Source organism: Erythrolamprus reginae, chromosome 3 (assembly GCF_031021105.1).
Source record: "Erythrolamprus reginae isolate rEryReg1 chromosome 3, rEryReg1.hap1, whole genome shotgun sequence".
Classification (NCBI taxonomy): Eukaryota; Metazoa; Chordata; class Lepidosauria; order Squamata; family Dipsadidae; genus Erythrolamprus; species Erythrolamprus reginae.
The window spans coordinates 114,341,012-114,359,118 of NC_091952.1; the positions used below are offsets into that span (position 1 = coordinate 114,341,012).

General features: G+C 38.8%; 1 protein-coding gene across 4 annotated transcripts in view; it reads right to left on the reverse strand.

The window, feature by feature from the left end:
* Positions 1-992: 992 nt before the first annotated feature.
* The window catches only part of NTNG1 (netrin G1), a 355,235-nt gene continuing 338,120 nt past the window's right edge, over positions 993-18,107 (reverse strand). For all 4 annotated transcript variants that reach the window (XM_070746430.1, XM_070746432.1, XM_070746431.1 and 1 more), the window contains one exon: positions 993-2,287. In XM_070746430.1, coding sequence (XP_070602531.1) covers positions 2,052-2,287 — 236 coding nt within the window. In that variant the 3' untranslated portion in view covers positions 993-2,051. The remainder of the gene's footprint in view (positions 2,288-18,107) is intronic.

Below are 18,107 nucleotides of genomic sequence, written 5' to 3' on the forward strand. Positions count from 1 at the left end.
ACATGTAATTGTTTTTTACCCACAGAAACAGTTATTTCCACTTCCATTCACCCAAATTAATTCTCCTGCATGGACTCAATGTCTGTTGTTTCAAATAAAATGTGAAATAGAAAACATTCTGGGTTGTGGCACCCCTACACATTTTGGAAATACATTCCCGGTATTCTCAACCTTTTTTCTCTTTCCAATTAGGCAAAACTTTATGAACTTGGATGGTTAAGCATTTTAAGTTCTTTTAAATGAAGGTTGTTACATTATTTCTGTTGTGTCAATTATTCTAACAATTATTTTAGTTGAAGGTGTAAAGTTTGGTTAAAGACCAACAGGTTCTTATATCTGAAACAATTGCAGTTAACATTTGGTGCTCTAGGTAAACTCTTAAAAACCAGGATATATGGTATCATAATTTCATCCACTTAACCAATAACAGAAAGCTGAATTGCTCATTTTGGAATTTTGAGGGAAAGCTTCAACATAAACATCTGAATTATCTGCGATAATACTGTGTTATATCCTATCCTTGATGAAAAGGGATTCATGTTTTGTTCGAAAAAAGTAGGAGTTTTAGAAATTGTGGGAAGTTGCAGAAAGAAGAAAGAAGCTGGAAGTATTGTTATGTAGATGGAAACTTACTTGCAGAGTGTTTGACTTCTGCTCATAAACGCTAAAATGAATGAATGACTTAAACTGAAATTATAATAAGGAATAGTTTGATAATGCAATTTTCAGACTACTGTAACATCCTATGAAATGCTGTGGGTTTTACTTCTCAGTTAGGACTGCAGTCTAACTTGAATTGATTGGAGCTTATCCAGTGTCTGCTGACCTCAACAATTGATCTCATGTTGTTGTCACTCTTAATTAATCTCTGTAGACAGCATGGAGATTTGAGTTTTAACTTTTTGTTGTGCTTGCATAAGTCTTGACTGGAACTTCTTTGTCTTCTACCTAGTAAAATAATATCAAGAAACTGCAGTACTAATCCCCAGAAATAGTTTATGCAGGAATTTTTATTCTCTTAAATCTTCCAGTGTTAAAGCAACAAGAAAACATTTAGAATGTCCTTTGGTGGTATCTTATTACACTTGCTATAATATGTAAACTGATATTCTTTGATGCCAGCACGTTGCCCATACAGAGAAATCTCTGCACAATTAAATGAATTTTTTAAAAAGGAAAAAAAATAACAAACTAAAAATCTTCTCTTCACCTCCCCCCATCTGATTAGGATTAAAGTACATTACTCAATTGTTAACACAAATTGGCAATAATACAAAAAATCTACGCTTTACGTTAGTCAAGAAAAATAACTTCATTTGATTACAAAAGGATAAATATACTTTCTTTTTGTCCTACTGTCACTCTTGTACAATAGGGGAGCACTGTGTCAATAGGGCACAGTGCTTCTAAGATATACAAGGATATGACCGGCTTGAGATTTATTGAGTTGGGGCTGGTACACATGTGCATTACTAACATCAGACAAAGAGATCGTTCAACCAACAAAGGTTACAGAGCAACGTTCACTAAAGCACAGTTGGAAAGGGGGATTAAGGGGCCGAAGCAAGCCAATATGGCAGCTTTGAAACAGATTTCCTTATACCCACAATGCACTGACAGCAAAGAATGCTTCTATTTGGTTGGTCCACACACTGGGAAGAGGTACGGTGGCGCACCAGTTTGAAAGAGCAAGTTTTTTGTAGGATTTTTTTTTTGTCATTTCTGTCTTGGATTTCCATCTGGGGGTGGCTACCCAAGCCTTTGTGAACTTGTGTAAGCGCCGGCAGCTGACGTGTTGAGTAGTTGTATAGTAGAGCAGCTGCCTCACTTAAGCTTGAGCCAAGAAGTAACAGTCTTGGTTGGTTGGGTTGTCCACAAGGTATACATATGGCTTAGTTCAGTCTGGCCTTTTCTTTAGTCTATATATGTGTGAAAATTGTATAATTTCCTCCCGCATTTTGAAAATTCTTATTTGCATCTGGTTCTTTTTTCTTTTCTGGACACCTTCCTCTCAAAGCAGTCTGAAGCCAATGTCTCCCAAGCTGTGTAGCTTAAAATATAAAAAGCCCACTTAGTCCCAATGGAGCCACTGGTGGTAGCAGAAGTAGCAGGGTTTGTATTGATATTGCCCCTTGCCCTGAATGTTGGCTGCAGCCATCTGGATCCACATCACAACTCTGCTTCTCACACAATACACCAGTATAGCCTTCCGGGCACTGGCAGCGTATATTGTTGTGGCACGTCCCTCCATTCTGGCAAATTTGAAGTTCATTGTCACATACGTTTGCTGTAAGGTGTGGGAAGGAAAGAAAGAGAAAAGCATAATCAATATAAGACAACTGGTTAAGGAACCCAACGACAAAGTGAAAAGCACTCTCTGTTTTCCTGAAAAAGTGTTTTAAGAAAGAGGAACAGCTCCCATTAATGTGGCCATCAGCAATACATATACTAAAGTTCCTAGCAACTATTAATTCTACTTTTGGATTCTTACTACCAAGGATGATACAAGTGCTCCTGTGATTTCCCCCCCCTGCCTAATAACCAATTTAAATATTGTGCACCTTGACTTGGAACATCTTGATATGTGTGAGATCATATGTTGTGCCTCAGATCACAACACATGCCTATGAAAAGGAGAGGCATAAATAAAATAAATCTCCCTTCAAACCATTTAAAGCAGCCATCTATTTCTAAAAGCTTAGCAGTAGCAATAAGATTTATATACTGCTTCATAGTGCTTTATAGCCCTCTCTAAGTAGTTTACATAGTCAGAATATTGCCCCTCAGCAATCTGAGCCCTCATTTTACTCACATTGGAAGGATGGAAGGCTGAGTCAACCTTGAGCCTGGTGAGATTCGATCTGCTAAACTGCTGGCAGCCGGTGATTAGCAGAAGTAGCCTGCAGTACTGCACTCTAACCACTGCGCCACCATGGCTTAGGCAGTTGCTCTGAAAGCATTCTGGCTTCTATACAGCCACCCACTTTGGCACATGAGATGGATGGGGACAGCTTTCAAAACATCCACACAGGCTTGTAAAAGATATGATGGTTTTCATGAGTTGAAGAGAGATGCTTTGGGGCAGGTTTGGGAAGCACTTTGAATGCCTTAGTCAAGCCAACCTGAGCTACTGGAGGCACAGGTGTCATATTGGGAAAAGGCAGTTTGTTTGCTTGTGTACTCATGCATACACTGACAACATCAGACACATGCAGGGAAGCCATGATGGTTCCTAAATGGAAAATTGTTTTGACGGAAAGACTTGGCTCTTGTGAATAGTAGCAAATGGGTCCACTGAAACATCTAATTCTTTAGCCAAGCTGTGCATTTGGTCAGATCAATCTTGCTGGGATCACTGTGCTTTAGGCCACAGCTGGCGAACTCTGAATATCAACATTTCCCTTTTGTGAAGAACTACTTGTGAAAAGTAGGAAGTCAGATAGAACTGTATCTATCCCGTTCCGCCAACCTGCCAATTTCCCAGCTATGGAAGGTTAACAGTTATCCTTTGAAGTATTACAGATTTGGAAAGCTGTATTAAATCTATTTCTGATTGTAATTGAAAAGCTTTAGGAACAATCTGGAATGCTCAGAAATTACACCATCAATTTCATAAGAATTTTTTTTAAAAAAAATCCTAATCAGGTTATCAAGTAATTTTGTGTTCATGCACATAGGTTTGCGCTTTCAGTTTATTGATACAAACAGTGCTTGAATCCTTTTGGATTAATATCTTTTCAATGCAATATAGGATTAACTGGGTTAAGTAATTCTGAACCTCTATGGTGCCTATGGAGGTACTGCTTCTGATTCTTTAGTTAGAGTCAAGTAGTTTGGAGCAACAAAGCCTCTCTGTGCCACGATGACTACATTCACCATTAAAGCCAATATTTGCAGCAATGAGCACAGAAATCAAGCACATAAAAATGCAGCATCCTGCTGCTGAGAATAAATGAGAAATGAATTCTTCACACTGAGAAGTTTTTACATGTGGAAAAAATAAGCTAAAAGCATTAAGTGCAACAAAAAAAACCATGCATCCTGAAGAAGACTGGTGCAAGTAAATATAAAAAGAAATAGCAAAACTTTTTTCAAAGATCACTTTTACATCTAGAAATGTAGATGACAAATCAGACTCAGAAAACTTCTATGAACCACTATTTGTCACAGATATAAATTATCATTCATATAGAATCAGGTTGGCTTGTCGTAATATTCCTCCTTCCTTGTATTTCACCTACCATATACATCCTTTGTCCATCTCATCTATCTTTTAAAAGACACTGATAAATTAGATTATACCAAGCAACCCAGTGTTCACTGGCTTTTTGCCCCAGGAGTGGATCCAACTCCAGTTACAAATCCTACATGGAAAACCTTGTCTAATCATTATAAATTTGGACCGGGAGTCACTGCTCACAGTCACTCATGCCCTCCTCACCTTGAGGCTCGACTACTGTAATGCTCTCTACATGGGGCTACCTTTGAAAAGTGTTCGGAAACTTCAGATCGTGCAGAATGCAGCTGCGAGAGCAATCATGGGCTTTCCCCAAAATGCCCATATAACACCAACACTCCACAGTCTGCATTGGTTGCCGATCAGTTTCCGGTCACAATTCAAAGTGTTGGTTATGACCTATAAAGCCCTCCATGGCACTGGACCAGATTATCTCAGGGACCGCCTTCTGCTGCACGAATCCCAGCGACCAGTTAGGTCCCACAAAGTGGGCCTTTTCCGGGTCCTGTCAACTAAACAATGTCGTTTGGCGGGGCCCAGGGGAAGAGCCTTCTCTGTGGCGGCCCCAGCCCTCTGGAACCAACTCCCCCCGGAGATTAGAATTGCCTCCACCCTCCTCACCTTTCGTAAGCTCCTTAAAACCCACCTCTGCCGTCAGGCATGGGGGAACTGAGATACTCTTTCCCCCTAGGCCTTTACAAATTATGCATGGTATGTTTGCTTGTAGGTATGATTGGTTTTAAAATAAGGGTTTTTTAGTTGTTGTAGTATTGGATTTACATGCTGTTTTTATTGTTGTTGTTAGCCGCCCCGAGTCTACGGAGAGGGGCGGCATACAAATCCAATAAATAAATAAAGAATTTTCCCATATTAATATTTCTTTACTTGTACATTCTAGCTAACTGAACTCTTCCCACACTCTTCTATGTTTTATTTCCCTAAATTTTATCTACATTTAATTTTGAGGGGCACACTGTCTATGGATTCCATCTCCCCCCAAATGACATAGATACATACATACATTACATGCATACAGCGAGAAAGACAAGTCTGATGAATGATGTTAAAAATGATGTACAAATTATCAAACATTCTTAAAGATAAAACTCCAGATTCACTAATAGACTCCTCTGTTGTAATGTAACTCATGGTGAGGCTTTATCGATGGATAAAGTCCAATTAATTGGGACAAAAGTCCTATTAATAATAAATAAATAAACATGTTGTCCTATCTATCAGAAACTGCTGCTTAGATTACCAGTGGAGCCACGTCTTTTGATGCCTAAATCCATTCTGAGATTAAATGGCACGGGACTGTTGTTGGACATTTTAAAACAATTGCTTAATGAACTGGATTCTTATTGTAGGAGACAAGATGTTTCATTTGAAGAGAACTTCTGACAAGATGCTTAGGAGTCATGGTAACCTGTTTTCCCCAAAATAAGACATCCCCTAATAATAAGCCTAATAGAGCTTTTAAGTGCATGAGAATAAGGCTAAGTAAGCACTTTTGCAGAAGAGACGGAGTAACGACTCGGACACCAGAGCTGGATTTAAACTTGGGTCATTTTTATTATAATAAATTTGCATAATTTATTAATTAAATTAGCATGAATTAGCATAAATTTGCATAATCAACATATTCAACTATGACCCGGAAACAGTGGACCTGCAGGGTCAAACAAACACTTCCGGGGCGGAAATGACGTAAAAGGTCAACATTCCTGGGCAACTAAGGGCGTAGTCGATGCTGGTCCAGGTGAGGGACCTCTCCCTCACCTGAGACCCTGCCATGCACTCGCATGAGGGGGGTCCCGCCGGCTCACCCCTACCCTGGGACTTCAATAGCGGGACCCAAAGACAGGTTTCCCCCAAGTGCGCAGGTAGCACCCACCATGGGCTTGGAGAGAACCTGTCAATCATCCCCAAAGATGCCCAAGGGAGAACGCGCAGTTGCTGAACCACCACCCAGATTTCCGCCCCTAACCTGCCTACCCAATGACCAGAGGTAAGCCAATTAACCTAATTAAATGCAAGCACCCCCTAACCGCACATCCATCTCCCCAGTGTGGAATGGGCGAAAAAACAGCCCGGCCTAATGGGCGAGGCTGCAAAAAATTCCCATTCGGCCCCCGAAGGCGACCCACCAGGCACACTGCAAAATAGGGAAGGGCGGGTGGGTGTCTGCTCTTCAGCTGGGTCCGGGGCGAAAAGGCCTGCTTCCAGGCCTGCCGCCCTTAAATAGGGCCAGCAGGCCCCGCCCGGACCCAACGTCATGCCCAGCCACGTGGGCAAAGCATTCCCGGCCGAAATCTCGCCTCGCGAGATTTCGGCCGAAAACAAGATGGCGGCCGCCATAGGAAGGGTCCGAGTCTGCCCGGCCCTTCCGCAAAAGCGCCGTGGGGCCGGTAAGTCAGCCGGCGATAATTTCAGGATTCAAAAAAAAAAATAAGACAGGATCTTATTTTCAGGGAAACATGGTATATATTACTATTTCCTTGATTTACAGAACATGCTATATTCTATTTCCTCGATACATCACAGAACGTAGTCATGATTCAGAATTATAGGAATATGCAAAATCCTCAAAGTTTTTTTAAAATTTATAAATATATTTCAGACTTGCTAAATATTCAGAATAATTATCTGTAAGAAAGCGAACATACAAATATTTAATACTGTTTAAAATCCAGTATGAAATGTAATGTGGATTAAATTGTAAATCCATTTCTCATTTTTATAATTAATTCTGCACCAACACTCAAATTCAAACTCATTTAACTGTAGTCAATGACCAGCAGTTCAAGTCCCAGTGAGGGCATGGCTAGGTTGCAAGTTTGGGTATGTTGCAGTGAGGGTATGGCTAGGTTGCAAGGCAAGGTTTCAAGTTCAAGTCCTGGTGAGGGTATGGCTAGCTGATGAGGCCGAAATAAGGCCGAAATAGATCTATCCTAGTCTCCCTTAATTTTCAAATTCAGCAAAAACATGTGACACACACATATTAATTAAGACGTTAAAATTGGTTAATTGATAAACTGTAAAAGAGACTACAAATTAAGATGAAATATAAACAGAGTAAAATAGGAATCCAGTAAAAAGAAAAAAATTATAAATGAAAACTTCCAGTCCTAGTAGGAAACAGTCGCCTTTCTCTGATTAAAGATCAGATTTTTGTTAGGAGGTGATAAGCATTTGTTTGCACATAATTTGAAGAACAGTTTTTTCAGCAAACGGAGACCTTGTATTGTTAATTTATAGCTCACCCACTACTTACTGTTGGCTGTGACATCTGAATCCATCAGCCATGTTATTTCGAGGACTCTTGTTGCTTTAATACACTCTAAACCAGTGTTTCCCAACCTTGGCAACTTGAAGCTATTTGGACTTCAACTCCCAGAATTCCACAGCCAGCAAATGCTGGCTGTGGAATTCTGGGAGTTGAAGTCCAAATAGCTTCAAGTTGCCAAGGTTGGGAAACACTGCTCTAAACCAGTGGTGGGTTGCTACCGGTTTTCCCTGGTTCGGGGGAACCAGTAGCGGTGGGAGGCTTTGCTCACCTGCCTGGACATCATCATGGACGATCTGCGCATGTGCAGAAATAGCGCAACCACACATCTCCGAATCGATAGCAAAGGTAAGTGAAACCCATTACTGCTCTAAACCTAGGGGCAGCAAAGAATTGCCAGAAAGATCGCAATAACACAGGTTAATTGAGTTTTTCCCCTCTTTCTACCTTGATGAAAACCATCAAGGAGAATTAAGAAGCCATAAGAAAATGATTTTGAGATAGAAAAAGAATCGGCAAACATGGAGTCTCACCTCCAGTGAAATCAAACCAGTTTTCGTGGGGAGCAAAGCATTTGAAGCACAACGTCATATAGAGAATAGCACTTACAGAAACATAGTCTGAACAATGTACAAGAATTTTAAATAAATATAGGTGAATTCCTTGCACTTCCCAGCATCAGTTTCTAGCTTTGAAAAGCATGATGGCCTGCATTTCCCCACTCTGGAGGGAAAAATGTCCCAAATTGCTTTAACGTTATTATTGGCTTTGGTAGAAATAATTTTAATTGTTTCCACCAAGCTCCAGATGCTTGAAAAATTACACCAACCTTGTTCAGTTTTATTATTTCCAATTTTCCATTGAAATTTATGATTAGGTCTTCCCTGGAAATGAATTATTTTGGTCATAAAGTGTTCTGTCGAGCTCTCTGGTAGAATCCTCCCAAAAATGCACAGATACAATTTCACACACACACACACACACACGTTTGAAAATTCAAAACAATGTTCTTTATACCGAAAGTGCAAATAAACAGAGCACTCTTTTTGTATAGCAAAGAGCACTTGTCTCCAAACAAATTGGTAATTTGTACAAGTCCCTTATCAGTTCTGTGATACTTAGCTTGCAGCTGTGAGGCAATTCACAGTCCTTCTTTCACAAAGTGAAACACACTTTGCTCTGGGTTAGTTTCAAAGCGGGGAAAAATCAGCACACAAAGATCAAAGTCAGTAAAGCAGTCATGAAACACAATTATCAGATAATCCTCCACAATGGCCAAACCCACAGGCTGCTATTTATTGCACCCTCACTAATTACCATAGCCCCACCCAACCACAGGTGGCCTCATTTTCTTTGATAATAATCTCTTAGTTGTTGTTGCCTATGCATCGCTCTCCGCATGCGTGGCTGTATCATTAACTCTTGTTATGAATCCAAGGAGGAGCTAGATAATTGATCTCCTTCTGAGCTGTCTGCCACACTCTCCTCCTCCCTGTCACTCATGTCTTCTTGGTCAGAGGAGCCTTCACAAGCAGATTCCACTGGGGGCAAAACAGACCTGCAGCATGTGGATGTCTCCCCCACATCCACAGTCCTTGGGGCAGGAGCTGGGCCAGAGCTAACCACAACATAAAGTGACTTGTAGAATTCTGCTAAGGCCACTTCCAGATGCCTCGAACCCCTTTTTTCTGGAAGGTGTCCAACCCAACTGGGATGATCACAATTTTCCCACTCCTTACTAATATGCCCTTCACCACACTCCTAATGAAGTGTGTGCTCTTTCCGTTTTTAATGGAAATTCCTTAAGAGCTGACAGCTTTATCCTGAGTCATATTGAAAGTAAAAAAAGATTGCACAACAGCAGTGCTTGAATGCTCTGGCAGTTGCCTGGAAAGCACAGTCTTGGTGTCTGATGTTGCTCTGACTTCTAATTTTCTGCATGCAAATGAGTTGAATAATGAGGCTCTTCCACTTCCTCTCCAGTATGCCATGCCATAATTAATATGAGGGCAACCACCAGGCATCGCTGAAACATGTTCCTTCTTCATCACCTTTCTTTGTGATTCTTTTTATGGTGCTAATGTATTTTTTATGACCCATTGACACGACACCGAAATGTATCTAGCATTTCGGATCGGCAAATGTCACAACTGCATATTAAGTTATAATAAATGCTGCTCGCTCAGAAAATTAGGTTGATGACTGCCATATGTCTGCATTTTAATGCAGCACCTACAATGTGCTTAATTGGGCAAATTTACATTGCAAGTATCAACCGAGGGATATAATATGCCATAAACAAATCTGACGAGGTTTCAAGTCTGATAAATTATGGCAAAAGCGATAGAAGGAACAAATTTATAAGAAATCAGGCATGGATATTAATTATTTGTAAATCTCCGCCTCCAGTGGAGGTCTGCTTCACATAAACATGTGTATTATTTGATTACTCATAATTTGATGATTGGCACCCAGTGCTGTGTCAACTAATTTTGGAAGAACGCTGCATTGAATATTTACACTCCGATAACTGCACTTAGCATAGCAGCATTAATTGATTGAATGCAATGATCTGACTTTTTTTGTGTGTGTGTGATTTATTTATTTATTTATTTATTTATTTATTAACAGAGTTGAAAGGGACCGTTAGGTCATCGAGTCCAACCCCCTGCCTGAGCAGGAAACCCTACAGCCGCAGTCTGATTAATCATTATTATTCTTCATAATAAAATCCAAAGTAAGTTTGTGAAAGACTGCACTGTGGTATTCTGATTCATGTTTTGAATGTCTGAATTACAGCTGATGTTCATTTCATCTAGCTTCAGCCTTAGAGAGGTTTTCCAAAATATGTAGCTTAAAGGGAAGAGAACAGGTTTGAAAACTGCAACCACATCTGTATTGTTAATATTGGCTATTAACGGCTTTAAATAATGAATGATAAACCAAAAGCTAATTAAATACTTCTCTTAACTCCAGATATGATCTTATTTATCTTTGGATCTTGAATGCAAATTGGGATATTTTCACGTTTGCCAGCTTATAAGCATTTAAATTTAGTTTCATCTTATTTTATTTGTAAATCTTTTGACTTCTGTGCTAACATAAGTGCATATAGTTAAGACTATGGTTTTTCCAGTTGCAATGTATGGCTGGGAAAGTTGGACCATATGGAAGGCTGAGCACCAAAGAATTGAGTCTTTTGAACTATGATGCTGGAGAAGACTTCTGCAAGTCCCTTGGACTGCAAGGCGATCGAACCAGCCAATCATAGAGGAGATCAACCCTGACAGTTCTTTACATGGTCAGATCCTGAATATGAATCTCAAATACTTTGGCCACCAAAGGAGAAGGAAGGACTAATTGAAGAATAGCCTAATGCTGGAAAACATTGAGGGCAAAAGAAGAAGGGGACGACAGAGAATGAGGTGGCTGGATGGAGTCACTAAAGCAGTAGGCATGAGATTAAATGGACTCCAGAAGATGGGAGAGGACAGGAAGGCCTGGAGGAACGTTGTCCATAGGGTCATGATGGTTTGGGCATGATTTCTCAACTAACAACAACAAAACCATACATTACTGTAGCATTTTATCAAAATATAATGTAAGCTCCACCTTAATCATTCATGCCAATACATTTGACTTTCAATAAGGGCAAAATAATGTGTTTTGTGTTACTGCCTTAATGAAATAGAAACTATCTCAAAGGTAAGATCATCATAAAAGTGTCAATGGCACTCTAATCCATGTATGATGGCCAATCAAGTTTAAGTTGTTATGTACAAATTGCAGTGTTACCTTGGGACAACATATCTAGATCACTCTGATAACTGTAGATTTGTTTTTACAGAGATATATTCATGGAATTTTCTAATTTTTATTTTTCATTATAGCTGAGAAACATAAACATAGATGCTAATTATATCCACTTTTTCCACAAAAAACATTAATATTAAATGCTAGTGGTGTATGCAGGTTCCTAAATTTTTACCCAGTCTAAAAACTTATAAATGTCTTAGAAATATATACTTCTCTCTAGACCTCTAGGGTATTGCATAGCTACAAAAGGAAGAAAACACTTTTCTTTCCTATCAGCTTTTTATCAGTTATTGACATTTTGCATGGAAGGTTCTACTATTTCGAAAAGGAAAATGTCAATGTGGAAATATAAACAATATATGCTAGTTCCAGTTATACCTTTGATGTTTGAAAGAAAGTCATCAACTTAAAAAAAATCACACAATTGTTGCTCAATGGAAAAAAATATTATGGTTAAAAGAAACAGACTTTCTCATTAAAAAAGCCCTGAAAAAATTAAAGAGAAATAAAAAGAAGTAAAAAGCTATCTTGAATTTAAATGCCACAGCTGGAAGTGATTATTAATTCCAACCAACACCTTCTTTTTGATAGCTTACCTTGACATAGCAAGATAATAAGTCTGGCAATGCAAGAACCTCTCATTAGCAATTGCATTAAACAGAAGTATTACTTGGGAGATTTCCATCTGCATACAAGTAAGAGCTTGCTATCGAACAATTTGATCTGTTAGCTATATTTGATTAAGATAGATCAGAACTGACAAAACTGAGACAAAAATCTACTACTATTTCCCTCTGATCTGGGACACTGTGGGCTCTATTCATAGACCATATACAGTGATACCTCTACCTACAAACGCCTCTACTTACGAACTTTTTTAGATAGCACCGGGTGTTCAAGACTTTTTTGCCTTTTCTCAAGAACCAATTTCCACTTACAAACCTGACCTTCCCAAACTGTAACCAGAAAAGGCAGGGAGAAGCCTCCGTGGGACCTCTCTAGGAATCTCCTGGGAGGAAACAGGGCTGGAAAAGGCAGGGAGAAGTCTCTATGGGGCCTCTCTAGGAATCTCCTGGGAGGAAACAGGGCCTCCACCCTCCCTGTGGTTTCCCCAATCGCACAATATTATTTGCTTTTACATTGATTCCTATGGGAAAAATTGCTTCTTCTTACAAACTTTTCTACTTAAGAACCTGGTCACGGAATGAATTAAGTTCGTAAGTAGAAGTATCACTGTATAGTATAAGAATAGATGAACATACTCATAGATGATATAATTAATATTATCCCAGAATGGCCATCAATTAGAGCTGGACCACATCAGTCCATATCTTCATTGCATATCTGTGTTCCAAAATAATTTCAGCCCATTTCTGATTACAAATTGTTTTAGAAAGAAACCTGAATCAAGGATTGTATTTATAGACAAAATGTTTTGATATGTCCTGTTAAAGGTTTGTTCATAGTTGCATTTTTTTTGCTTTGCTTTTTAAAACAGGTAATTGCTATTCAAGGGCTGTCTGCTGTGATAAGTGTAAATGCAAAATCCCTGCAAGCAATGGTGCACTCCACTGTTTATGAGGAATTTGTAACCCCATGACAATAATTTCAATGTACAATGAAAGTTCAGATCTAGTTAATTTCAAAATGCAAAATTGACTCAAATCATTAAGCATCCTTCTCACAAATACAACAGCGAGACCTTCTTTGTAGCATCTGTAATATGGATGAGCAGCTCTTTCCAAAGACGTGTCTGTTGTTATACTGTTCAGTTATGCCCAATACTTAACCTGTTTAAAATATTCTTGACTTTGCAGATGACTTTGAATCCAAACAGAAATGATGAGAAATGTCTTGAGTTTTTTAAACTCCCAAAATGTGTGCTAACAAAATAATGAATGCTCTAGAGCTCTTTTCAACTAAGTCAGTGGTTCTCAACCTTTCTAATACTATGACCCCTTAATACAGTTCCTCATGTTGTGGTGACCCCCAACCATAAATCTAGCACCAATTCTTCCAACAGAGCTTTAAGCTGATTGTCAAGAAGGTCAGAGGGTCACCCCCACTGTAAGCTACTGATTGGTCAGATTGTAAAAATATGTTCCAAGGTGCCAGAATAGAAGCTTTAGCTCCTAGCACTATGGGAAATTTGTCTTTTCCCATGGTCTTAGGCGACCCCTCTGAAATGGTCATTCGACTCCCGAAGGGGTCCTGACCCCCAGGTTGAGAACCACTGAACTAAGTGATAATAAAGTACTGGAGACTTCTATGGGTCAAGCACTTCTTAGATGATAAAATCATCATCATCATCATCTGCAGTTGTGAATACCTTTCATTTCCTAATTAATGATTGTGCTGTTGACAGAAAAAAGGCATATGCTAGAGTAAAAACATCTTACCAGAGCATGAAGTTATTTTCAAGATCTTGAGAAGGGAGAACTCATAGGAATGGTGAACCAACTGAAAGAATATGTCAGAATTCTCTGGCATGTTATTTTTGCTTCCAATTATATTGGAGATGTACAAAATGGGCTACACCATTGCTTTTTTGTGCCTATGTAAAGAACATTATTTTGAACATAAGGAACACATCTAAAGTGATGTATCAATCCCCGTAGACCTCTACATTATAGCACTGATGCAAGTTAACAGAGTTGGAAGGGACATAGGAGGTCTTCTAGTCCAACCCCCTGATTAGGCAGGAAACCTTTTACCATTTCAGACAAATGGTTATCCAATTTCTTCTTAAAACTTAAAAGTGTTGGAACATTTACAACTTCTGAAGGCAAGTTGTTCCACCGATTAATTGTTCTATCAGGAAATTTCCCTTAGTTCTCAGTTGGTTTCTTATTGATTAGTTTCCATCCATTGCTTCTTGTCCTACGCTCAGGTGCTTTGGAGAATAGCTTGACTCCCTGAGGTATTGGAACACTGCTATCCTGTCACTCCAGTCCTGGATATTTTAAGTTTTCATCAAACTAGACATACCCAGTTCCAGCAACTGTTCTGTGTTAGCCTTCAGTCCCCTAATCATCTTTGTTGCTTTTCTCTGCACTCTTTCTAGTGTCTCAACATCTTTTTTACATTGTGGTGACCAAAACTAGTGCAGTATTTCAAGTGTGGCCTTACCAAGGCATTATCAGGTAATCTTAATTCTATCCCCCTGACAAAAGTAGAGATGACAAAAGGATACAAGATAGTTTTATGTAACTGCTATTGTGTTCATGGAGAAAACAGCAACTGAGGAAGGGCTAACCCAGGATATTAACAGATAAAAGGACACTGGTGCCTTTCAATTCTGTAATACATGCTTTGAATCAGAACATTTAACAGATCCATAAGGGAACATTTCTTACTTGATTTCATAATTAAAACAGCAGTATAATATCACCTGTTCCAATACAGAGAATGGGGAATAAGCAACTTAACTACGTAATGTAAGCTCTGATTCAATTGTTCATTTTCCTAAGAAGAAATTATTTAGATCATTTCTTGATCTTATCACGGGAGCAAATCTCAGAGGCCAAAGAGTAATAAATTACTGGGTGGATCATAGCATTAAATCTGAAAAAGAAGAAAATAATGCTGGTGCCTTTACTTATCAACATTTTTCTGGGGCTTGTATGATTGTTTTGCTATCCTTGGCTTTTCATTTTGTTCCTGAACACATCATCTTTCACCAGATATTTTTTTTTAGTTTTTCACCCCTTTTAAAATGAATTAACTTATAGGAACAATAGTGCTCTCAGTACTAAAAGGAAACTCAGAATAAGAATGTCCTTCAAATATTTTTCTGTAATCATTCTATAATTGAGTCATACATTTTATATGGGAACTTTAGTAAGTCTATTATGTTGTTAATTGCAACCTTTTCATATTTCTTAACATTTCTGTAAAGGTTTTGTCAGGTCCCTGTTTTGTGCAAAATCAAATCATCAAATTATAGAATAAAAGCTCTTTTATATTAAATTTGAATGAAAAAGTTTCTATTCTCACAATGTAATAAGTCTTAAAAGATAGAAATGTTATGTACATATGATCTACTCTACACTTTTAGTAAACAAAAAAAGCAATTTACAATAATTATTTATAGAATATAAAAAAATAAAAATATTTTTATAGAATGTAAAATATCCTAATCTCCGGGGGGAGTTGATTCTAGAGGGTTGGGGCCGCCACAGAGAAGGTTCTTCTCCTGGGTCCCACCAGATGACATTGTTTCGTTGACGGGACTCGGAGAAGGCCAACTCTGTTGGCATACTGGAGAGGAACTGTTTTAGCTCCGTCCAGCAACCAATCGCAAAACAAAAGTCCAAAATCCCTTTCTGGAACTCTCAGCTTACCACCAGCAACAGGAAATCCCTCCCTTTCTCTGTAAGCAACTCCTCCAGCTATTTCCAGATGTAACCATTTGGCTTCCATCCTGGCGTCATGTTGTCTCCACAGCTGTGTAGGCTCAGGCATTTCTGCCTGTCCGGCTTCACCACAGCCAGTGTGAGATAGGCCAGTTTGCCTGGTGGGGCATGCCAGCCTCTGTCAGGCCCCTGGCCATGCCCCATGCATCACTCTCCCTGCAGGAGAGATCTGGTCTGATCCAAAAGGACCAGAACCCCCGGGCAATGGGAATTCGGCTCTATTCCCAAAGGAGAGGGAATGGCACCACTGTTGTGGCCATCAGACCCTGCCCCTTCCTCAGAATTTTTAAATAAAATGTCCATAATAGAAAGCAAAAGTTTTCCTGGTATACATTGAAATCTTTTAAATGCCCACAATTTCAAAATAATATACGGGGGGAAAAAGGAATTAATAAGTAACTATGTATAGAAATAGTTCTCTGTATAGTGCTATGAATAGAAACATTCCAGAAGCATTTCAGAATATCTTTGAGTTGCTTCCAACATTAGATTTAAGACCAGGATTAAATAATAGCAATATACATAGAAATAGCACTTAAACTTATATGCCGCCACATCATGCTTTACAGCACTCTCTGGGCAGTTTACAAATGTCAGCATATTGCCCCCAACAATTTGGGTCCTCATTTTACCCACTTTGGAAAGATGGAAGGCTGAGTCAACCTTGAACTCCACCAAGATCAATCAGGCTTTCTGCTGGATTTTGTCTGCAATACTGCATTCTAACTACTGCACCACCATGGCTCCTAAGTAACAGACATTTGACTCTCTGTCTCTCTGATTTCAATAAGTTCATTTAAATCCCAATGCAAGAGTTCAATAGGGAAGTTGATTGTACTATTCCATTTTCATAAACTCAGTAGATGGATATACAACACGTTGAAAGTCTTACTCTTGACTTTAATTTCAACTATGCTTGATGTATTTCAATAATATCTGAACATGTGATGCAGATGTATGCCATGCAGTCAGGTTTTATTCATTAACCCTGGAACATGACAATCCAGTTCCAAAGACAGAACAGTACATGCATGACTAAACATGATTGAATGGCTTCTGCTTTTGAGTCCTACCATTCCTGCTTTCAATTATTTGGATATTGTTTGATCTTTGAGTACTAGATTAACAATATGTGCTGAGATAGTGGAATGTGGATTAGATTAATACAACTTCTCCTGATTTGTAAGGGAAAATGCCCAAAATGAAGCCAGGTGAGCAGTCTTGGGCCTTCCAAGAAATGCCCATATCTCACCATTACTCCATGGACTGCATTGGCTACCAATCTGTTTCTGGACACAATTCAAAGTGTTGGTTATGACCTATAAAGCCCTACATGTCATAGGACAAGATTATCTCCGAGACTGCCTTCTGCCGCACGAATCCCAGCGACTGGTGAGGTCCCACAAAGTTGATCTCCTTAAGGTCCTGTCAACCAAACAATGTCGGCTGGCGGGACACAGGGGAAGAACCTTCTCTGTGGGGGCCCCGGCCCTCCGGAGATTCGCGCTGCCCCCACCCTCCTCACCTTCCCGAAGAATTTAAAAACTCATCTTTGCTGCCAGGCCTGGGGTTCCATAGATCTTCCCCCCTGAATGCTTTAGTTTGATTGTTGAATGGGTGATATTAATACTTTTTTTCTTTTTAATTAGAATTTTAAAGACTGTTTTTAATGTATTAATTGGATTGCTATTATTCTTGTTTTTCTGTATATGCTGTGAGCCGCCCTGAGTCCTCGGAGAGGGGCGGCATACAAATCCAATTAAATAAATAAAAAAATAAAAAATATAAATAATCTTGGAGCAGCATGCAAAGAATCCTACAGTGCAAGATGGTCTAGTGGTTAGTGCAGAGCAAGATGTGTTTTCTTATTGCTACTTAATTAGGGATGTACACACTTCTTTTAAAAAATAATTATGGCTTTGTTAAAGAAATACATCTGTCTAATACTATTTCTCAGAAACTGTATACTATCTTAAATGAAATTTAAACCTGTTGAAATATACATACTTATGCTTTACTTATTTTAATAAGTCAATTCAATTGATCCACTGAATGATGTGAGTCTCCTCTAAAAATGTGTATCAACATTCTAAAAAAATAGAAACAATTATTCCACACTTGAGTTGCAAAAGTATATTTTTTAGACCTCCACTTGCACACAATGTGAAATATCTTACATTATTTTCTGTCTTAATCATGTAAAATGAAATTTTAATTACTACTTTTCTACTGTTATACAGAAAAGGCGATTTCAAGTTAATTCTATCGTTTCATGTTGTTGTGATATTGATTCAGAAAAAGTGAGCACCTCTGGGTTTTTGGTTTTTTTTTTTGACATTTTGGACAAAATTCT